We start from the raw sequence: 23323 nt of genomic DNA, 5'->3' as shown, positions 1-23323 counted from the left end.
TCCGTTCGAATGAATTCGCTCGTCTTTCAGAAGACGGCAGGAGGTCAGTGTACTGATTGTATTTGCTTTGTATACATAACGAGAACGCTGTGCCCTCTACGATGAGGAGACCAATGGAGTCCATCTTCTATGCTGGCAATCTTTCAAAGGGCTCACAGATTTAGCCATGTTTTTACATAAAGGGGTAAAGTCCTTTTACATGCAAATGAAGAGGTTTAAAGCCATTAACAATTTATGCAAATTCATCGCTAACTCTTTGACTCTTTCTGCTGTTTGAAAGATCTTTGCATGAAAAAATGACCTTAAATGCCCATTTAGATGGGACGAATGTCAGACAAACTATGCCCGCCCCTCGTCTCCGCACATACCAGCTGCGGTGCTGCTGTACAGCAGTTACTACTGCTGGCTCACAGCAGAGGTTGTACAAGATTTTTCTCCGCGCTCCCCCGCCCCTCTACATTGACATAACAGCAGCCGTTCAGTACTGACCGGCTGCCATTTACAATGAGCGATCAGCTCGTCACCCAGCGCCATATGCAGCATAAACGATGGAGGATGAGCTGATCGTTCAGTGTAAATAGCAGCTGTTCAGTACTGAACAGCCGCAATGTTATGTCAATGGAGAGGGACGGGGGAGCGAGGAGAGAAATCTCCTGCAGCCGCCCCGCTGTGAGCCAGTGATACTAGTTCCCGTACAGCAGCACCGCAGCCAGTATGTGCAGGGGAAAGGGGCTAGCATAGCTTGCCCGACATTCATCCCGTCTAAATGGGCCTTAAGTCTAAAGGCTAATTTACACGCAAAGACAATCTTTCCAACAATTGAAAGATTGACAGTTCTAGTGATCATTTTGCAAAAAGTACTGATGGGCCCATTAGCACTTTATCAGCTTCATTTGCGTGCAAATGAGCCTCCAGCAGCTGTTTGCTCTCAGCTGCATTCGCTTCACACGAACAGTAGCAGGCAGTCAGCTGAATACAATGCAATCAGCTGCTCCCCTGGAGAACACAGCGTGCGGTCCCTACTATCTCTCTCTGGTGGAAGCATGGATTTTATGCTCACCTAAAAATTATCGTTCAGCCGAAGAGTGAAAGATGGAAGCATTTACACACATTATCAGGCAAAATCTATGCTGAGGCTGCGGACGTTGACTTTTTGTCACAGAAATGCTACAGATTTTGCTACTGCTGAAAATAAGCAGCATTTCTGCTACGTGTGAACAGGTAGTCTAAGGCCGGACATCACATGAGCGTAATGTAAGAGCAGTAAGCAAAACAAAACTATTTTATTACAATAAACTTTATTAAGTCCCAAAACATTGAACAACAGACATTTGGCGTCGTCACCGTAAGAACCTGCACAATGTAGAGCTCGTTCGTCACGGCTGCGCTGGGAATCCCATCTGTTCAATTCCTGGACCAGAAACATGGCATTCAGAACAGGAATCCCCACCCCAGCCGCAGCGGAGCGCGAACAGCGTCATTCATGAAGACGGGCGAACGGAGTAGAAGAAAAACATTTGCAGCGGAAGTCAAATTTTTCCGTAAACGCCAAATGTAAGAAAAATCAACCGTCAGGTACGACCAAGATCACACGGTGATCAGTGTGGCGGCCGGCGGCATCCGTAGAGATCAGCGCCCCTCTGTGGAGGCTCCGTGTAGATAGCGCCACCATGTGGACCCCAAGTGTAGAGCATCTGAATGTCCGTTACGAAGAGGAAATCCAGTCAAGTTGACCTTGTGAAATGTCACAGATATGAGCCGATGACACTGAAGCCTGCGCCGCCACGCCGGGGAACGCCACCGCTCCAGTCACGCAGGGAGGCATTCTGGGGCCCAGGATCAGAGACATGTATCCCAGGTCCATAGGATAAGGAATGTCTTTAGTGGTGAAAAGCTTTTCATCGGACATAAAGCGAAGGTCCCTGACTGAGAAGTAGGAGGAGTTTTGATCCCTTCTATGATGGGAGTTGTAGTCCAAAGTCAACATGAGGCTCTTATATGTGTCAGCAGCACCGGGTTCTCCTTACAGTGACTCTTCACCTCTCATTTGGTCCCCATTTCTGCAATTTCTTAATATATCGCCTCCAGATGGCGCTCTTCACCCTCCACAGAAGGCGTTTCCTGCTAAGATTCAGTTCAATGTATGCAAAAACCTCCAAAAGTACAACTAGTGGTGGCTGCAACAGCCGCATGTTGGGTTTTACATCTTAAGATTATATAAGCTATATTAAGAATTGCGCAGCACGGACGCGACGGCGAGCGGTCATTATACAGCGAGGCTCCGGCTCCACTGGATCTTGCCATCTTCTCCAAGCTTCGCTGCTCCGCTCGCCACAAGCTGCAGGGCCGCAGGGAAGGCCCGGTGTTCCGCCGTCTTGACCCTTTCCGATAAGGTGTGCACAGTGTCACCAAACTCCACAGGTACGGCCTCCTGGTAGACGATGGCTCCGGCGTCAACCTCCTCCTGCAACATAAGCGCAGCAGAGAGCCGTCATTACTGCGACTAAAGTCTTAAAAAGAACCATCAGCTATCCAACAGTTCTGTTCTAGTGAATAGTTGTCTCCTCCATAAAATAATCCTACAGCATCTGCATTGTGCCTTTCCTCAGTTATTCCTCCTGGAAATGTATTCAGAAACTGTCAACTGGGTGTTACCATCCCCCTACCGTTACAGCCCAATGCGGTCGGCACTGATTGGATAGCCCCATGCTGTGCGCAGGGATAAACCCTATCGAGAAAGTTTCCCCTTAACGCTCACTGGGAGATTGCTTCATACATTACCAGGAGGAATAACAGAGGAACAGCAGAATGCTGGATTGTAAGAAATGATCCTGCAGATGTATTATAAGAACAGGCAGTTCTTCAATGTTCGAATGCAGGAAAACAGGTGGGTTTTCCCAGCGGAACTGGCAGCTTACAGTCCGCAGCATAACAGAACAAGCAACGTGGATGAGACTTGTAGAAATCTATCTACATGCAGCCTAAACTGACCGTTGGGGACGTCACCTCTTCAAAAGGCGGCGCAAACTGCTACATGTGGATTTTGACAAGTATCAGTACTGAAATCCGCAGCAGATTTTAAACTTCATGCCAACATACCCCTACGGATGCGTCCACGGGCGGACATGCGTCCAGTGAAGATTTCACACTCCCTTTTAAAGCCCAGTCACCTTGTGTGCCTCCATCCAGTGGTCCCAACACCCCCTAACAGTCAGGTTAGACGCTCCTCTCTACTGGTGGTCTGTAGGAGGTGTCCTAAGCCCGGTCACCTTGTGTGTCCCCATCCACTGGTCCCAACACCTCCTAACAGTCTGGTCAGAACGGCTGGTGGGGGATAATTCATCGCTACGACCATCCAGCTTCTCACATCCCAATAATGCGCCCCCCTCTGGTAATGTGGTGAAATCTCTTCTCTGTGTCGTAGAGGCGTCTAGTGGTCAACAAGCTCTACACAAGCGGAAGAAGAGGTCACTACACAGAAGGGGCCTCCGAGAGCCTCTTATAGGGTCTCAGGTGACATGACTGTTCATCTAATCACGCCACATCTCCACCAATAGCAAGCTACAAGACATTCCGCAAAAAGTGAGCCCTCACAGAGCTCTGCTGATGGAAAGATAAAATTATGGAGGTCAGAAAATAAAATTTAATTAGGGAATAAAAAAAAATAAAAACTCGTACAGCCAACTGCAGCCCCCAGGTGGGGTTGATTGAGCTGGCTGGGTGTGAATTTCTCCAGTCAGCCAAACCCCAGGTCTGGTGCTCATATATACCAGCTTCTCTGCTGGAGGCTGCTGGGGTTTCCGTGATTCGTTCGGTGTGAACAGAGTCTGTGCAGGGTGAACAGTCCTGTTCAGGGTGCATGGTGTTCGGTGTTGTATGCGAATCCCTGGTGTGTTGGTGTCAGCCACGGTCAGTCCTGCTGTGTTTAGTTTGTCATCTAAGTCTAGGTAGGTTCCAGCCCGGGGTCATCCTTGTTGGGATGAGCGCCCCGCATACAGGCAGGTTTCATATGGAAGTTATCTCGTTAGAGTAGGGACCCGTGAGATGAGGACCCATGAAGTGGGCTTGCGGGCTTAAATATCTTGACCAAAATACGAACCAATCCCTCGCATCATATCTATTTACATCTGTTTATGCATATGGGTATGCTTTGGGTATTTCTAAGTCAGTGCGTTGTCTGTCCGTGAGTTAGGTCTGCTGTTTCAGAGTTCCGTCAGAGTCACGTCAGTCCACGAGTATGAAGTCGGTTCCGCAGTTTACGTCCCAGCTTGACATAACAGAATGCACACGTATGACCGATACGGAGAGGGAACAGAACAAGCCAAACAGAAGTTGCCAAACTATTTCCTTTACTTTCCTTTGTATAACCCCAGATTAAAGCCATTCAATCTACTTACAGCCACGAAATGTACGGTACAACCGCTGACCCGCACTCCGGCCTCCAACACCAGCTCATGTGCGTGCGCCCCTTTAAATGACGGAAGCAGCGAGGGATGGACGTTCAGGATCTTTCCTGCAGGAAAAGTAAAAAGGTTACTCACCCGGAGGACTTTGGTTGCTGCCTTCATATTACAAGAAGTCCGTAACATGGAGATTAAAATCCTGGGGCTTCAAAGACCACCCTTAGGCTGCATTCATAAGGGGAGCGCGATGCCGGGCCGAGACACTTAATATCGCTCCTGCCAACGTGGGTCTTACAAGTTGATGTGAGTTTTTCATTGAAAATTGCCTCCCATCACTTCTGTCATATTGCGATCCCGAGACGGGTGTTTCCTGCGCGTCAAACAGCCGCAAGTGTTTCCCATTGGATTTCAATGGCAAACATCACACCGCACGGCCGGCGAGCGACATGCGAGGTCTTAAGGTCCCACTGAAAAAAATGGGATAGAACATGCTGCGACCTTTACCCTCAGAACGTCACTGCATGTGTGATCACTGATACATTGTATTGCATCATACTGTGTTCTGACAGCCCACAGGCCGTCATGAGAGCCGAGCAGCACCTCCCCGATTGCACTGAGTAGGAAGAAGGGGCATTCAAGTCCCCTGAAAGCTGATCCGAATGTTTCAATGCTGTTTTCAGAACTGACAGCAGCATTAAAAGGGTTAACAGCTGCGGACCAGCATGAGCGCTGATCCCAGCTGTCACTGGTGGATGTCCGCTGTCACTCGCCATGTATGTAGTGGGCTTGGCATGTACAGTGCATTTTGGGAATGGGTTGGGTTGTCTCATGAAGACCAGAAGCCCTGTCATATGTCCTCTTAGGTGAAGGTGCTGCAGAATAAGGGGTCCTTGCTAGCAGGTAAGCCGACAGCCTGGGTACAGTGGAGCGCAGGTAGTCCTGCGTACCGTATACGACACACAAGGCTACAGCTTATAAATGTCCACACTCACCGTTCCACTTTCTGACGAAGGGACCAGATAAAATTCGCATGAAGCCGGCCAGACATACAAACTCGATGGAGAACTCCTCGAGGACCTTGTCGACAGCGTTGTCAAACTCCTCCCGGCTGCCATACTGTCTGTGGTCAATCACCTGCAGCGGAAAGATGGCGCATCAGAGGTGTAACGGGGCCCCCAACTCTAATGCTTTATTCATATCACTGGGCTCACCATATGGAGAAGGGGGGCCTTATGGGCCCCCCAAGGCTCCTGGTACAACCGCATCCCCTATAGTCACACCCCTGGCGCATCATGCTCTTAGTGTTGGGCTGCTTTACTGGGTGACGGTCGTCCAAATCAGTCCGAGAAGCGGATGCAGACAGTTCGGCGTGAGCGCGGCCACCAAGCGATAATCCACTCATTAGTCAAAGACCCGCTGACGGGTTAGACATGCAACCAGGGCCTCACCTTTGTAGGAATGCCGGCAGCTTCAGCCTTCTGCAGACCTCCGGCTGCGGCTTTGTTGGAGATCACCAGGGCGACGGACGCTGCGCTGCCGGGGGACGCGGTGCTTTTTATTAACGCATCAAGATTTGTACCTTAGGAAGGATGGAGGGAAAATAAACCCATTATTATACTTCACGGCTCAGCACAACGATGGAGGCGCACAGACGGATATCACTAGGCGAGGCCGGCGTCACACTGAGGGATTATGGGAGATTCCAGCTCACAGATGATCGGTGGTGACAACAGGGTTTCCCGGTAAAGCTAACGCCCGCACAAGACGTAGTTCAGTTCATATATAAATCTAATCTACATAAATAGTGACACAAATACACCATCTTGTACCGAGTTAGAGCCCTATTACACTTCAGAGCTGCATTCACCATTCTGCAGACTTCAGTTAGCCCTTAAGTAATGTATGTACACTGACTCCACCAGAAGAATAGTGAGTGCAGCTCTGGAGTATAATACAGGATGTAACTCCGGATCAGTACAGGATAAGTAATGTATGTACACAGTGACTCCACCAGCTGAATAGTGAGTGCAGCTCTGGAGTATAATACAGGATGTAACTCAGGAGCAGTACAGGATAAGTAATGTATGTACACAGTGACTCCACCAGCTGAATAGTGAGTGCAGCTCTGAAGTATAATACAGGATGTAACTCAGGATCAGTACAAGATAAGTAATGTATGTACACAGTGACTCCACCAGCAGAATAGTGAGTGCAGCTCTGCAGTATAATACAGGATGTAACTCAGGAGCAGTACAGGATAAGTAATGTATGTACACAGTGACTCCACCAGCAGAATAGTGAGTGCAGCTCTGGGGTATAATACAGGATATAACTCAGGGTCAGTACATGATAAGTCCTGTAATTATAATATCACTACATGTTTTATAGTACAACTTCCACAGATCATCATTTATAGGTTCTGTTTAAGTCCTCACCTGTCCCAGAAATGAGGACGGCCACTCTCACTCTCCCCTCTACAGCAGGACGTTCATGACAGATGGACGTAGACAAGTATTTTTGTGCTTCCGGCTCCGTCCTGCTCAGCGCAGCGGTCAGATTCTTGATTTCCACACTTTCGGATCCTGCAGGTCAGCAGCATATATTATTATGGTATCCAATTAAGGCAAATACTTGTTACCACCACGTCCACCGAGCCCACAAGTGGTAGTAACACGCCTCTTACATACCCACAGGGAGTCTCAGCCATCCCCCCGGAGCTGTAAGCAGAATACTGGCGCTATCCGGAGCCGTCTAATTCTTCTAATGCAACGCACTCTCTGATGTGACAGCATTATACTGGCAGAACACCGGCTGGGAGAACCAGAGGTTTTTTGCAGTTACCATAAAATCTGTATTGTCTGTCATTGGGGGACACAGCTTGGACTGTGGGTATATCTGCTACCACTAGGAGGCGGTAACAAAGCAAAAGAGTGTTAAGCTCCTCCTAGCAGCTATAACTCCCCTGCAGGCACCAAGCTAACCATTTTATATGCCAGTATGAGCAGCCGGGTAGGACGAAAACAGTGAAAAATTCACATTAAAACTGTAAGACACCATGGAGGACACCAGGGAACAAACGCTCCAACATGGACAGCGGTCTCAGAGTCATAAGGACTAAAGTGTGTGTGTAGGATGGGGTGGGGTAGCTGTGTCCTCCAATGAACAGGACTAGAAAGATTTGTACAGCAAGCACAAAAAATAGATAAAAACATTTTCCTGTCTCATTAGGGGACACAGGTGAAGACTGTCAGAAGTTTCAGAGCAGTCCCTGGGGGGGGGGGAGAAAATTAGGGAAGAAATCATGCAATTAGTTATAGCCATCTGCAAAAACATGCCGACCGAGAGACTTGCAAAGTCCCTCCCCAGTCCTGAGCAAACGGAGGGAATGGACGGGTTGTGGTCCACTTTGCCTGTGGACCAAGCCTCCTTGTCTTCTGAGGGTAGGGCACATACATCGTTTACTCCACACTGTTCGGCCTCCTCGGTGGGGTAACGGGGAGAGTCAAGGGTCAGCCCCGAATTCCTAGTCCAGAAAGGAAACACCAGTTGAAAGACTGGCGAAGAAAGAGGCCTACCCTCTACAAAACAGATAAGCCTGCAGGAGGGCTACAGCTGGTAGGAGGAGCTTGGTGCCTGCAGGAGGGCTACAGCTGGTAGGAGGAGCTTGGTGCCTGCAGGAGGGCTACAGCTGGTAGGAGGAGCTTGGTGCCTGCAGGAGGGCTACAGCTGGTAGGAGGAGCTTGGTGCCTGCAGGAGGGCTACAGCTGGTAGGAGGAGCTAGTACTTTTGCTTAGTGTCCGCCTCGTAGTACATCTGCTATATCCACGTTCTTCAGCTGTGTCCCCCAACGATACAGACGAGAAAAAGTGTTGATCTGTTCCTGCAGGTAATTGTAGGGAATCAGCTGCTCCCTGCAGACCAGAGGGGTTACCAGATTGTTCCTGTGAGCAGAGGAGGTCTGATCAGTACATTAGGGAACAGCTGCTGGGTGACAACTAGATAACTTAAAAGTGGAACTAGTTTTTAAAAACTAGTTATGTCATAGTGACATCTGAAGAGTTTCGATCGGTGGGCGTCCTGCTACTGAGAGCCCCACCGATCTTTAACATGATTGGGCAATAGTACTCAGATGAGCGCCGTCCCCTTTGGGCTGCCATTGCAAGCGGTGTATGAACTCCGTACACTTTCTCGGAAGCACAAGCAGTAACGGACACAGCCAAATGGGCCCAGTGCTCAGAGATCTCAGCACCCAGACCCCAACTGATCAAAACTTCTGACACATCACTACCAGTTAACTAAATGTTTAACAAGTTCAGGTCTGAAATCCACCTAATAGCTCTTAGGCTCAGGACACTGCTGTATCTCACCTCCCTACTTTATACTGCAGCTCTGCCCAACTGTTTTGTATAAGCTAAGGTCACTGGAAGACAACAGGGCAGATTTACTAATCCTGTATAATAGTTAGAGTAAACTTTAATAAAATTGGTGAGTTTTAAGACTCTTCAGTCTTAGCGACTGCTGAGTGATAAATCTGGCGCATCTTTTGGACTGTCTAGTATAACTTTACCCCACCTACTTAGCCTACTTTATGCCAAATTTGGCGCCATTTTTGGCACAGAGTGTTGCATTTAGGCCACGCCTCTTCCCCACGAAGGAACACTCCTTTATTGGACGAGTCGTAAAAAAAAAAACAAAAAAAAAAAAACTGTCCGAGAGCCACATAGTAAATGCATGCAAGACGGTTCTCTGGGGAAATCTGCACTAAAAACTAGTAGAATTGTCAGCAGGCATTCTGCTCCAGTGTATTTTTCAGCCCTTTCATTGAAACAGATGAATCCAATAAACGAGGTAATCCGCTACTAACTATCAACGTTCGTGGAAAAGCTCAGATGGCAATGAAAGGCAAAGGGGGGTCTGAGAAGCGTCAATATGAAGGCCGCTTCGCATCACACAATCCACCTGTAGGAGCGCAGCCGGCATGCACCGCTGGTCTGACGCAGATCTGACGCAGATCTGATGCGGATTTAGTCTAGTTAACGGGCGTAAAGAACGTCCAACACATCACTTCATGAGGATCTGCATTGGCAATTCTGCACTTGGATTTTGCCCATTGACAGGATGAAATCTGCACATCCACAGAAAAAAATCCGTACCAAACGAGTCGTGGATTTAGGACGGAAAATCCCATTGTGGAATCCGTGTGATCGCACCCTCAGCGAGATTGGTGTGGATTTTCAATTGAAAGGGTGAAATCTGCGTGACCACCTTGTGAACAAAGCCTGAGGATGCCTTTACACCAAGCAACTATCCTCCAGAGTCACTCAGAAGAGTCGCTGAAGCGTACGGACGGCCGCTGTTTGATCATTGCGGCATATTGTTCTTAGAGGTGATCACTAAATACAAAACTGTGACCAACCAGCAAATATTTTTTTTTTTAGGTGAGCGGAAACGAAAATACCAGCGAGCGAATAATTCTGCGTCTCTTTATGTAGAACGACTGATGTTTGGATTCGCTCTTTCAAGCGATTATTTGACTGATAAGGTACCTTTACACAGAACTACGGAGAGGAACGAGAGCAGCCTATAGGGGACACAAATCCTCTATAGATAAATGGAGGTTGAATTGCGGGTCATCTGACCTGTTTGGCGCAGCGTGACTTCGCCGACTATCCACGCGTCTTCCACCGCCTGGATTTCCTTTAAGACGTCCTCAGCAAACATCCTCTTCACAAGGAGCACAGCTCCGATACCGCAGTTAAACGTGCGGCTCATCTCGTCATCCGATAGGCCGCCTTCTCTCTGAAGCCAAGAGAATATTCCGGGTATCTTCCAGCAAAGGGCATCTGACGAATAAGGAGTATATTAGCGCCGGCGTTTGCATCCTCACATAAAGGGGGCCGACAGCCGATACCTTCCTAAATGGAGCAGGAGAAATCCCGCTCTCCGGAGGAAGGTGGCCGGCTGTCAGACAGCTCTATACAAATACCTCCCTCCACCTGCACAGGTATGACCGAGCCACACGGACGTGTGACCAATGAAACATTTAATAGGGTATCAATAGTTTACAACTAGACAACCACTTTAAAAAGGCATCCTCCAGGGCTAAACTATTGATGATCGGTGGAGGTCCACTGCTGGGGATCGCTGCCGATCAGCCGTCTGAAGATGCTGCAGGGCTCGTGCAAGTGCTGCAGCCTCCTCTTCTTGGGCCAGCCACATCAAGAACATCGGTTACATGGCCTGAACGTAGCCCAGTCCCATGCAAGTGAATGGGACCGAGCTGCAATACCAGTCACAGCCACTAAACAAAGTATGGTGCTGTGCCTGGTATGGACTGAAGCAGCAGCAACACTCACCAAGGTCACCTCAATCCGCTGATCAGCAGAAGTCCTGAGTGGTGGACCCCTGTCAATCAGCCACTTATAACCAGTCCTGAGGATAAGTCAAGTCATGAACAACCCCTTTTTTAGACAGAAAGAACAGGTTTCCAGAAGGACAGTATTACTACACAACGACCACCGCCGCCATAATCAACCACTATTTGTGTACGAACTATATACACAATCTCACCTAAGGTGACTCCCAGCGAGGAGGGCAGGACCCGGGGAATATTCTCCAGCAGCCCACCACCGGTGATGTGAGCCAAGGCCTTCACGTGGCCGCACTTCAGGACAGGCAGGAGGGTCTTACTGTAGATCTTGGTAGGAGTCAGTAAGAGTTCACCTGCAAGAAAAGCAAACTAAAAAATAAGGACAAAAGAGAAATACTTAAGATGTAAACCCGATTCCTTGTAGGATAGCTGGGCAGGGGGCCACAACGGACAACAATTAGGGCTGACGATGGTTCATTAGACCCTTGTGTACTTCAAGCAGAAGAAAAGTTAGAACTTACAAAAAAAACTAATTCAAGTTCTCACCAAACGTCCCGTTCCCACATCCGGGCGGCGCCGGAGATGACAACTCCAGGGGAGACTTCTCGAGAATCTTCCGGACCAGACTGAAGCCGTTGCTGTGAACCCCCGAAGAAGAGACGCCGATCACCAAGTCGCCTGCTGTGACCTCCTCCGGTAGCGGCAGCAGGCGGCCTCGCTCTACTGCGCCCACAGCAAAGCCCGCCAGGTCGTACTCCCCGGGGGCGTACATCCCGGGCATCTCCGCCGTTTCACCACCTGACAACATAAAATAGAACAACTGAGCACCGCTGACCTTCTGAGCCGCCAGGCATCCCGATACAAAAACCGTCCGCTCCTCCCGGCGCCTCAGGAGGGGGTTTGGACTATTGGGATTTACTGCTTATGTCCATCTTATGGTCATGCAGTCCACATTTATAACAGGCACACGTTCTGTGCCATTGATCTTAATAGAATACATACATTTATGACGTGTGGTCGTTAACCCCTTAAGGACATAGCCCTATTTTCCTAATACGGGGGTCAGCGCACAATCCTTTTAGGGTTAAACGTGTTGGATCAGAATTACAAGTTTTCGCCTCTCCTTAACTTGCTGATTGGTGGGGGTCTTACTGCTGAACGGGATCCCCCCATCCTATTCTGTTGGTCACCAGGGTGGGGGCCTCTTCGTCCCCTACAGTGATGTCTTTATGAAGAGAGCGCTGGCAGAGCATGCAAAGTCAGCGCTCCATTTATTTCAATGGGGCTGATGGACATGCCCAAATGGCACCCGCTCTACCATCTTGGCAGTCCTATTGAAAGTGAACAGAAGGATTTGAATGAGAGTCATGCAAGCGCTCCAATCAGTCTCCTCTTCGGTGCGGTAACCCCGCAGGGAGGAGCCTGAAGGACACTGGACTCCCGTTCTTGACATCGGCAGGGGCTTCAGGGGTAAGAACCACACCTATCAGCAAGTTATTCTCCCATCATGTGGATATCCTGTAGATAAAGAACTTTAACTTCTGTTATCACCCCTTTAAGGGTTAGAGGGATGGACTACTGAGATTGGCCCCGGCCCCACAACATGACACCTACCATTTGGAGATTGCAGATCCAGCTAAGATTTCTAGAAATCAGAGATAGGTACGAGTGTGAAGGGTCACCAAGTCTACAGAGTCACCCGATATAACAGCATCTTATAAGAGACGTCTTTGTGAGGCAAGAGATAAGCCAAGGTGTTCTACCTAGAAGGGCACAACCGGCCATCTGACAGGCACTGGCTATACCAGAGACCACCGATTCAGCCACCGACACGTCCAAGGACCCGCAGCCAAAGTAGTCCAGGAAAAACAGAGGCTCCGCTCCTTGTGCCAAGATGTCATTGACGCACATGGCCACCAGGTCCTGGCCAATGGTGTCATGCTTGTTACAAGCCTGAGCGATCTACGGAGAGAAGAGAACTCTTCAGGTGAAACTGGAAGTAGTCTAGATCTACATGTGCAAGAGCAGTCAGAACACACTGGGAGTTGTAGTGCTGGATAGCCACCACTTGGAGACTATTGAACTAGATTGCAGTGCCATAGCTCACCGTCCGTGACATCACGGCGACCTCAGTGTCACTTGGGCGTTGGACGCCGACCTGTGCTAACGGATTGATCCTGCAGGGTGGTGTGTGTCGCAGCCGACCAATCAGTGCTGGTCTGTACACATCTATTCCGGCTCCTCTGTAGTGAAGATGCCGGTTATGGTTCTAGTCTGAAGGGGTTTCTGGTCTAGACGGTGGCTCCTGTTCTGTTCAAGTCTTTGGGGTGTGGTAGCATCGGCCTCCTGACTATTCTTGTTACTACATTGGTATTACACTTGGTTCATTCTCTGCTCAACATTTACACTGTATATACTGTAGTAAGCATCATCCCTGCTGTACAACTAGGGAGAGTCAAGATCTCCCCAGCTTCCTGATGCGGGTTCACCCTCATCAGGGCGAATGCTCCACTTTTAGGTAGGTCTCTTGCATTAGTAGGTTAGGGTCAGATTTCCTGATCCTCCACTTAGAGGTTTTGGTATATTTTGGGTTTCCCACATCAGTATATGGTGTGTAAATCCAGAAATATAGAATAGATTCCGTCTGATGTGGATAAGGCATTCCATGTCCGGTTCAGACAAAGTAGCGTCCCTCCAGCGGTCGCTATTAGTGCCGTATTCTTGTCATATTGTAAAATAAACACCCTGCAGGACTTCTAAAGGACTCGCTCTAAACATTTATGATTTAAGGTGCGCTTGAACGACCAACGACAATCATGAGGTTTGGTAGAGAAGGGCCGTTACCTTCAGCTTTGTTCCCACACCGTCGGTCCCGGATACCAGGATGGGGTCCACAAAACCTGCAGCTTTAAGATCAAACAGACCTGCAAAACCTCCGAGCTCCGCGTTACAGCCTGATGGGAGAGCAGACAGCGACAGTCACATACCTGCACACAGAACATCCTGTCCAGAACCCCCCCTCAGGGTACAAATAGGGGGCAGATGTTGGGCCATTAGAGGACGAGGAGCAGAACGGAGCTGGATGGGGTAGAGCGGTACTGTGAAACACTAGTCGCTGCACCAGTTTGTAAGTCTTTGGGGTTTGTGGATACCTCTTATGGAAGAGTCTGCTCCAGGTTACTTGGAATGGTCTTCAGCTTCACCGATGCCGACAGCGGCCGCGGGATATCATTAATAAAGTATAGAGCATTTCACCGGATCCCAACCATCTGCCTACTGGGATAGGACGTTGCTGTATTGCATCCCATCAAACACCTGGGACAGGACTGTAACAGCAATGACATCCTTCTGTAAAGTCGGCCATATACAAGACCTTGTTTAACGTCAATGGGGTCAATCATCCATCCAACAGTATCAAGGAGGACTAAAAAACCCAAAACCAGACTCCTGGGGCTCGCACTAAATGGTAAGCGGATGCCACACATGTAGTTTTGGCCAACTGAGGCCTCTTGCACACGAGTGTTGTGATTTACCGCTTGACAGATCACACCATAAAAGCTCGTTAATGGACAATTTCCCGCAAACAAATCCCGAGCTTCATTAGCATTTTCCTGTCCATTCACGCGTCCGGGTGCGATGTATTGGCGGGGAAAAAAAAACGCTGCTGATTGGAATTCCCTCAGTCAGCAGAAATCCTCCTAATGACCAAATAGCAGCACCAGTCATCTCTTCCCAGCCTTTCCCCTCCCTTTTTTTTTTTTGCAGCTCCCATGGGAGTCTATGGGGTGCACAGCGTTTAGTCCAAAGATAAAGGAAGACCTATATTTTTCGGTCGCTGATTTTAGTTGTCTATGCGCCATTTTTTTTGGCGGCTAAAACTAGTTTGTCTGAATTAATACATTGGAGACCAATAAGGCCTGAGCGGATGTTTTCTGGCCCGGCCGATGAGACTTGGCAGTCCACTACGGCCAATGATCACTTGTATGTATTTTTCAAACGAGGTTTGTTGGAAATGGTTCCAGTCACCCATTTCAAGCAACTTCTCTTATTTATGGGCCCCTCAACCGGACAATGCAATAATGTGATAGGATTTGGTCATGGATGCCGACAGGCTCATCAGACGCGCCGACTTTGGAGTAAAAGGCTTTTTTTGTTTTTTTATTATTGTTAAGCTATACAAAAAAAAAAGTGGACAGAAAAGATCAAAAGTTCTTACAGAAGCAGCAGAACCGCAGAGGTCATAACCGGGCAGAGGGGTCATTACTACATCTGTAGGGGGACTTAGTAGTAACATCGGTGATTAACATGTCAGCTGCAGAGCTGTATGTAGCAGAGCTGTCTGCGTTGTACAATGTGCGAGCAGCAGCGCTGTGTAGAATGTGAACTGATATGCTTGCGCCATTGTTTGAATGGACACACTGGGTTTAATAGGAGCCGAATGTTCATTGCTGACCCCCTTTCCTAGACTAGTACACCCAAGTCACTGCCGGTAGCCCCTCTGCTTTGTTCGACCTCCAAAAATGTTTAAATTAGTATGAAATATTTTTTTTCTGTTTTCTAAACCCGGAGCGTCTTACTAGTCCGACATATACGGTAAGCTAAGGTTTATTCCCATGAGCAGTTTTCATGTCCGCCTCCTCACCGTATGTGAAGCACATTTTATATGAACTGTTAAGGAACAAAAAAAATAAATAAAAAATACCGCCTGGCCTATTCTGGCCCAACTTCTTGGAGGAGTCACCCATTCAAGTGAATAAGCATGCAAGAAGAAGAAGAAGAAGAACGCACGCGGAGGACAGTCACACATTTTCGTTTTTTTCACCAATTGATGCTAAGCAATGCTAGACGGAAAAAAAAAAAAAAAAAAAAAATGGAGCCACTTGTCTTTTTTCTTGGCACAAAAAAATAAGAATTACGACAGAAGGATGTTAAAAATGAGCCCCAACACATATGGAGACAAGAGGGGCTAAACGGGTCTGGTTGTCAGTCAGACACTCCTTTGCATAAGCTTTATGCTTGCAGGCAGAGGGCCGCCCGGCTGTACCTGCGAATCACACGAGGAGTCGGGCGCTTCTATCGCCTACAAAGCTGTTCATGACAATTAGAACTGAACACCTAACAATCTGCATTGACAGCAGGAGACTTCAGGGCTTCCATCTTCCCCGAAGCAGCAAGTTTGACCTGCGGAAGGGTAACTCCTATCATTGTGTGGAAGGGCTGTACACATCCTACGGTTATCCTATACAGGGAAGTGCTGACAGTTATGATTTTATAGCCTAGTGTGGCGCAGAGTGTTAAGGCCGCAGTGCTAAGCTCTCGCTCATGACCTGAAGGTTGCAGGTTTAATCGCCGCATGGTTCAGGTACCTCAAGGTTGACTCAGCCCTCCATCCTTCCGAGATCTGTAAAACGAGCCCCCAGCTTGGTGGGGGGTAATAAATTACCTGAAAGCGCTGCGGAATAAGTTGGCGCTGTACAAACAAGTCCCTCCCCCTTATGCTCTCGTCCAACCCTCATCAGGTCCCCTGCGGACGGGCCGCCCGGATCATCGCACTTCTTGTACCTGGTCTGGCAGTGGCAGCTGCAAAAGGTTTTATTTTCTGTACCAGGGAGTTTCCAGCCTCAATATCCACACCGCTGTCCTTGTAGGTGAGACGTCTGCAAGAACACGAAGCACAAGGTCACGGCGTACGGCACTTATGTATACGGCACCTTATCCTATATCATTATACAGGCTTGTCCAGGACTGACACATTGACAGAGCAGAGTCCGACCCCCGAAGGACCACCGAGCAGGAGAACGAAGGCAGGCGATCCAATGAGCCGGCTGGTCCTGGTAAGCGATCACATCGAGTGGTCTGCAATTCTACCAAAGTTCTTCACAACTGTGTGGGGGAGGGGAAGGGACCGAAAAATGCAGTTTGGAGTTTTTATTTCCTGCTCCTCCTGACCATTACTCAGTAACTGAAGCATTCCGAGGAGCAAAGATCCTCCTGTGTTTCTTCCAAGAAGGCAGACAATCCACAAAGTACCAAGGCCAGTCACCGAGGTGTCCGAGCGAATGCATACAGCAATTTTCCCCTTTCATCAACCCATCCAATTATTGCGGGGAAACGAGGGGGGGGGGGGGGGGGGGGCAACTTGTCATTTTATATCTGCAGCAGATGGAACCCATAACAGTCATAAGGCAGCGATTAAGGGCTCATTGCCTATGACCGTATTACAGATACACAAGATGGCCAAAGCCATACTGTACCCCCAATGCATGTAGTATTATGTAGAGATCCTCCATAAGACTTGCTTTAAGGTAGAATATTGTGCCCAAAGTCACCGGCGCTAACAGATTATATTGTGCTGCACTCAATAGGCACAACGCTGCAAGTATTAGCCCTTAGAGGGGAACCCATCATCACCTATAGGAACTGTAAACTAACTTCTGGTGTGTATAGCCCAGGTCCAAGGAGTCTGCGGGGTACATTTTATACATAAGTGTGGGAACGGAGAACCAGGTAAGTGCCGGTTTCTATCCAAACTCCTGTCTGCAGTCACATGGTTCTCTATGGGACGGTGCGCACCGACTGCAGAATAAAGTCTGATGCAGACACCAAGTTCCGTTTCCCGGGCAGATGACGAATCTGATACGTATTCCTGGACTCCTCGGCAGCATCCTATATAGGTCCTTAAACTTCGTTTATGTGCTTATAGGTGAAGAGAAGTTCCCTCTAAGGTGCCCATGGTGCAGTAAAGTCAGTCAACCAGCCAACTATCTGATGTTTCTGGGGGTGTCTCAACCCACTTGACAGATATCAGGGCGAAGGATCGAGCATGTTGGACTGTACATGCCTGACCCCCATAGGGGAGATAAGCCACTACTGAAGGCGTTTGGCAGGGGCTTACTCGCCCCTCTTGGTGCATGTGAATTGGGACGGGGTTGGAAGGAATAGTCATCTACTTTATGAGCAGTCGGTCAATATCTATTGAAGTTGTACGAGCGCCTTCATTCTTTCCAGCTGCCCCTCCAGCCATTGACTGCAAGCAGGTCAGCAGGGGTGATTTGTAGGATGAGGTGCAGTTTACCGTTAAGCCACTTTAACATGAGATCTGCCCGACAGGTCGTCCCAGCAATAATCGTTCCAACCCTCCCACCTCCAAATGAACAGGCAGTCGCTCATAAGGAATACTGCCTGTTTACACGGCCGATTTGCTGTTTGTTGTTCAGTTTCTGCATGCAGAAAACGGAACATGAAGTGAATGAAGTCTCATCTGTTGTTCAGTCGGGCAGCATTCACACCTCTGGACGCAGGGATCTGGATGATTTATCGGCCGTGTAAACCCCCCTCATGCAGGTCACCTGGGTGGCAACGCTTTAGCGGCTAGCGAAGGAAACTTTGCACTTGTTCATACTTTTCATCTCAGCACCAGCCTTACATTTGTGGAAGGAAGATGCAAAGCCAGCTGCTTTTTGCGATAATCCCACGATGGACCCGCAGTCCTGCACAATACTGCACTGGTGGACGACAACACCGGTTTATACACAATTCAGGGTTTTATTCTAATCAAATATAAAATTACAGATCAGATGCTACAAAAAACAAACCGCTGGTCCACCGTGGCCGGCCCTCCGCCGTTACAGCCACGGATCACATTATGTCGCCGCCGCTTCTCCTACACACACCTGTGTTGCTTCAGATACGCGATGGCTCGAAAACCAATGTCCTTCCTGTACGCGGCCCCGGAGAACGCTATGACCGACACGCCTTTGTTGGCCTCTTCCAGAGCAGACAGCAAGTCCTTCCTGACGGCCGTCACTGTGAGAACACGCCCCCCGCTGGTCACCACCTTCTTGTCCTTAAGTGCCGTACCAGCATGGAACACCTCAAGACCGAGGTCCTCGGCAGTGGAAAGCCCTGAGAAAGAAACCAAGATCATTCAAGTTGTGTAAATAAGGTTTGGCTGGACGCCGGCTGGAGCATTACACGGTTCACAGTGAGATCGGTGGGCTGTTTAAAGCATGCGTTATACTCCAGAGCTGCATTCACAACTCTGATAGTTGTGAAACAGTCAATACTTTTCTTGAATGTGTTCGGTAATCTTTTTTTTGTACTGCTAGAAACTGGATGCCCAGCAGCTGTTCTCGCCGGGGCTGCGCGTGCCGCACAACAGCAAGTTGCAAAAAAACGCAATTTTTTCCAGAACTGCGATTTTATTGTTAACAGCCAGATGGTAATTGCAAATTGCTTTTCCAACGGTGTCTGGTGGAATAAGCCGCATATACCTTGCACGCTGTTACAACAGAGCTGGATTTGCTGCAACTGTCATGTTGGTTGCAATCAGACAACGTCCCGTGTGACGCACCGCTGTGCAGCCTCATGTGGATAGTTGCAAGTAAGAGGAAGGATGAATAAACTGGCTTTACCTGTGATTTCCAGGCCCTTGTTATAACTCCCGGGATAGCCTCCGCTGGCCATGACCACAGTAACGGCTGCGTGGTCTTCTAACCAGACCGGCATGGAAGCAGCGAGCCGACCGCCAACAGTGGCCTGCATGACGGCGTAGAGGTCGCTCTGAAGCAGCGGCAGAATTACCTGCAGGGCAGAAATTAAATCAGAACTGCCTAGTTGTGCCCATTGGTATAACCCAGTGTAAAGGAGCGCTGGGGACCCCCATGATTATTAGAATGGCAGTCCCGAGCCCCCGTCATGTGGTTAGATGAGACAAGTCCTTTATAGCGAGGCGCACACGAGTCAGCTATAGAGATGACCCGGATGCACAAGGCCGGATGCGCTCAGCGATCAGATCCACCTTCATTACTTCAAAAGCAAAGTTTGTCTATTTAATTAAATAGACAAACTTATTAAATTCTTTACAGTTTAAAGAGTGATAAAAACAGGAGTTTATTTATTACTCACAGTAAAATCCTTCTCTCAAATGTTCATTGGGGACACAGCGTAGACCGCGAGTACAGCTGCTGCCACTAGGAGGCGACACAAAGCAAAGGTTGACTCCTCCTACCAACTATGCGGCTCCTGTAGCCACTCTGCTAACTCAGTTGGTACAGAAGCAGGAGAGGAAAGGCCCGCAGGCTAACGGAAAATGTAACAGAAAAACCATACGAGTAGAAGAAGTGACGGGGGAAGTCAGAATAGAGAAACGTCCGGCTCCCCTGAACAACGTCCGGCTCCCCTGAACAACGTCCGGCTCCCCTGAACAACGTCCGTGGGGGCCGTGTCCTCCAATGAACATCCGCCAAAAGAATTTAATGGGGAGTAACAACAAAACCCTGCAACAAACGCCTTCAGTAGCGGCTTAGGTGTGATTGGGACATACAGTGAAGACCTTGAGATGTTCAAAAGGAGTCCCTAGGGGCGGGCAGAAGTACCTCTGATGGGATCAGGTAGCTGCCGGTAGAATCCTGTAATCAGGAGTATCGGAGGACACAAAAGTACGCGCCCTGAAAAATATTGTGAAGGTATGAAGTGAAGAGCAGAAGAGATATGGACACCGCCTAAGGGGCACGGACCGTGCGTGGAGTGAGCCGCCACCCGAGTGGGCAGAGTCCTGCCCTTGGCATAGGAGGCCTCCATAATAGAGGACCTAATCCATTAGGCAATTGTGGACTGAAGGCGATTTTAGACAGAACCGTTCCCCCCTCAGCCTCCCACCCCCCAAAGGGTAGCACATTTCAACAAAGCACTGGGGTATCCAGCGATGGTGAAGAGGACCACTTTAGTTGATTCCTTAGGGAACAGATACATAATGTCCAAGCGCTTAGACTTGAGGAAACGTATCCAGACTAACCATTCTTTGGTTGTGAACTCCTCAAATTCCACCTGAGTGGGGACTGCTATATGCAAAATTCTAGGACATTGGAAGGAGGAGCCTGCGGTGTTAAAGACATTGCGGTCTTGCACACGGAGAGTCTCTTTAACCACCTCTATGAGAGGGTCTACCATAGGGGAGACTCTGGAAGACTGTTCACCCATTTCACCCTCAGCATAGAAGCTGCTCCTAGAAGGGATTGAGTGGGATGCTGCGGGTGAAGGCGAGGCAGAGGAAGGAGGCGGCTGTGTACAACCTTGAAGACTGCTGATGTTTGGACGTCCTGCCATGTGTGCTTTCTGGTAGGAAGGATTCCTCAGCATCAGACCCTCTGGCTCTATTCTGCTGAATGTCTTGCCCAGCATCTCCACAATGGACCTGGAGGCTTTTGTGAGGTCCGCAACTGCTACAGCGGTGGGTGTCGTTGGAACAGGTTCACTGGCTAGCCTGGGAGACAGGCAGTTCGTGTAAAAGGACTCCTGCTGCCTGCATGAAGAAGTGGTGCAACAGCAGGAGCATACGACGTGTCGCAATGGTTACTCTGACAGGGTCCCCCCCTATAACCTGATATTGTGCACACATTACAGCACGCCAAACCTTACCCTGTACATACAACTACAATGTAAGAGCTGAGAGCTACGGTGGACTGGGGTGGTGAGGAGCTCTTACCCGGCTCTAGAAGATCCTCACCCGACCTGTAGAGCAGAAGAGCTGCAGAAAATGCCCTTCAGGATGAGACGTGCGGGAAACCAGGGGCAGGATTGATCGCGACTAGAGGAAATCCCACCCTGGAAGCTGATCGAACCAATTGTAGGAAGGCCAAATTCACCTAACAGGAGGAGAGCACAGTCCCCGGGCAAATGCAAAGGGAATGCCACTTTCTCATGACCGAACGAGGACAGACCGGAAGAGGACGCGACTGAACGTGCGGCCAAGCCGAACAGGGAGTCAAAGTAGCACAGGCAATGGAAGTGAAGGGAACACCACACCACCAAAGTACGACACGTGCTCGTGGTGACCAGAAGTGAACCAAGTAATCGCTGGGCCCTAAGAAATGATGGGAAGTCCCCATAACATGGTGAAGACCAATATATACCAACTACAGTTGTAAGGGATTAGGTAGCATGGAGTGGCAGACCAGGAATGGAGCAGGATTAGGGCCACCCACCCCTCCAAACTTACTTTCCCTAAAGGGGAAGTGCCACATACCGTGGCATCATCTCCAGCCTGATCCTCTGCGCTTCATGTCGCCTTTGGTAGGAGGGGAGCCCAGGGATCGAAGCAAGAGGATCTTGGCTGGTGGGTCATAGAAGAGCAAGTGCTTTTATCTGCCACCTTGCCTTTGGGAGGTAGAGAATAAGCAGGGAAGTGAGTGGCAACCCTCTATCTGTTCCCTGTGAACCCATAAAGTCCTATGGACACTAAGCGAAAACTGATTGGTAGCCAGAGTCAATTCTTCCTTTGCCTAGTGTCCGCCTCCTAGTGGTAGGAGCTATACCCAAGATCTTTGCCATGTCCCCCACATAGCCGATAAATGAGAATTTACAGTTACTTTGCTAACTATGCAGGACCGAGCATAACTGTAAAAAAATCAGAGGCCTTAACCCTTTCCAATCCACTGTCTGACATCTTCCTACATTCTGATAAGCTTGTACAGCTCCAATGTCAGAAGACGTCCGACAGGGTATTCTTACAGTCTATTGCCAGCGACTCCGCTGTTGGAGCCTCTCTGGCGCACACACTGGCTTTAGCTAGCAGATGGCACCGTTGTATAACAGCAAAAAGGGAAAGCCTTTTAGGCAACCCCGAATCCAAAATTGGATTGGAAAAAGGGTTACAGTTCCTGCGCCGCATGCAGATGATGGGTGATCGGTCCAGTGGGCATGCCAGACCATCTTGAGGCCTGCATACCTCCCCAAACATCATGCCACTCTGTGCACATCATCACCAGCATGGTCTAAAGCTGACATAAGTAGAATGAGCAACATGATTGGCACATGCAGTTGATTTCATGAACCTGCCCAGCACACGCGAGCTGTAGAACGCAGCGATCATATGAGAATGTCCCATGCTACTAGCAGACAGAGGGGCAGTGTTTAAGGAGGTATGCAGGCCTTTAGAGGTGGTCTGACCATCCCACCATGGACGGTCCAGTACGCCCACCTGACCGATCACTCATCGTTTGCATGCGACGTAGGAACACCAAAACCTGTGATTTTACAGGTAAACTCCGCACTGCACGATTAGCCAAGTAACTATTTAAATGCCCATTTTAGCACCTCTTAAATAGTGCAGGGCAGAAGGCGGTCATGGGTGGTGTAAGAAGCGGGCATGGGGGCAGAGCCCACTTCATACCCAGTGGGCTACAGCTGCTTTTGACAGTTGACATCCACCTGCAGCACCCTTAACAGTTTAGTCAGCTGGGTGGGTTGGGGTGCCATCAGCCTCCATGCAACACAACTGTGGGGTGCCGATGGGTTCACATGGCACTCCGAAGCCAAGTGTAAACTCCCAGGGCTGCCATGTATTCCAGTATACTAAGCTTTGCCTGTGATAAGGCTTGATAGACTATTGGTAAAAATACTTTAGTATGGGGGTACACTGTTAAAGCGATTGGACGATCGCAACTTCAAGTCCCCTAAGAGGAACAAGAAAAAAAATAAATAATTATAAAAAAGTTAATAAAATGAGATAAAAATAAAACAAAAAGCTAGAAGCCCCTCTAAACCAGCC

General features: G+C 49.0%; 1 protein-coding gene across 3 annotated transcripts in view; it reads right to left on the bottom strand.

Annotated features, from left to right (window-relative positions):
- Positions 1–1279: 1279 nt before the first annotated feature.
- The window catches only part of GART (phosphoribosylglycinamide formyltransferase, phosphoribosylglycinamide synthetase, phosphoribosylaminoimidazole synthetase), a 34395-nt gene continuing 12351 nt past the window's right edge, over positions 1280–23323 (bottom strand). For all 3 annotated transcript variants that reach the window (XM_066599030.1, XM_066599029.1, XM_066599028.1), the window contains exons 10-22: positions 19188–19356; positions 18447–18678; positions 16336–16430; positions 13618–13727; positions 12537–12735; positions 11320–11571; positions 10974–11126; positions 10043–10246; positions 6839–6985; positions 5852–5982; positions 5396–5537; positions 4398–4513; positions 1280–2464 (exon numbers count right to left, since the gene is read on the bottom strand). In XM_066599030.1, coding sequence (XP_066455127.1) covers positions 2267–2464; positions 4398–4513; positions 5396–5537; positions 5852–5982; positions 6839–6985; positions 10043–10246; positions 10974–11126; positions 11320–11571; positions 12537–12735; positions 13618–13727; positions 16336–16430; positions 18447–18678; positions 19188–19356 — 2148 coding nt within the window. In that variant the 3' untranslated portion in view covers positions 1280–2266. The remainder of the gene's footprint in view (positions 2465–4397; positions 4514–5395; positions 5538–5851; positions 5983–6838; positions 6986–10042; positions 10247–10973; positions 11127–11319; positions 11572–12536; positions 12736–13617; positions 13728–16335; positions 16431–18446; positions 18679–19187; positions 19357–23323) is intronic.

This window comes from Eleutherodactylus coqui, chromosome 4 (genome assembly GCF_035609145.1).
Source record: "Eleutherodactylus coqui strain aEleCoq1 chromosome 4, aEleCoq1.hap1, whole genome shotgun sequence".
NCBI lineage: Eukaryota > Metazoa > Chordata > Amphibia > Anura > Eleutherodactylidae > Eleutherodactylus > Eleutherodactylus coqui.
Note: the sequence above shows the minus strand (reverse complement) of the source record. Positions and strands in the feature narration are given on the sequence as shown.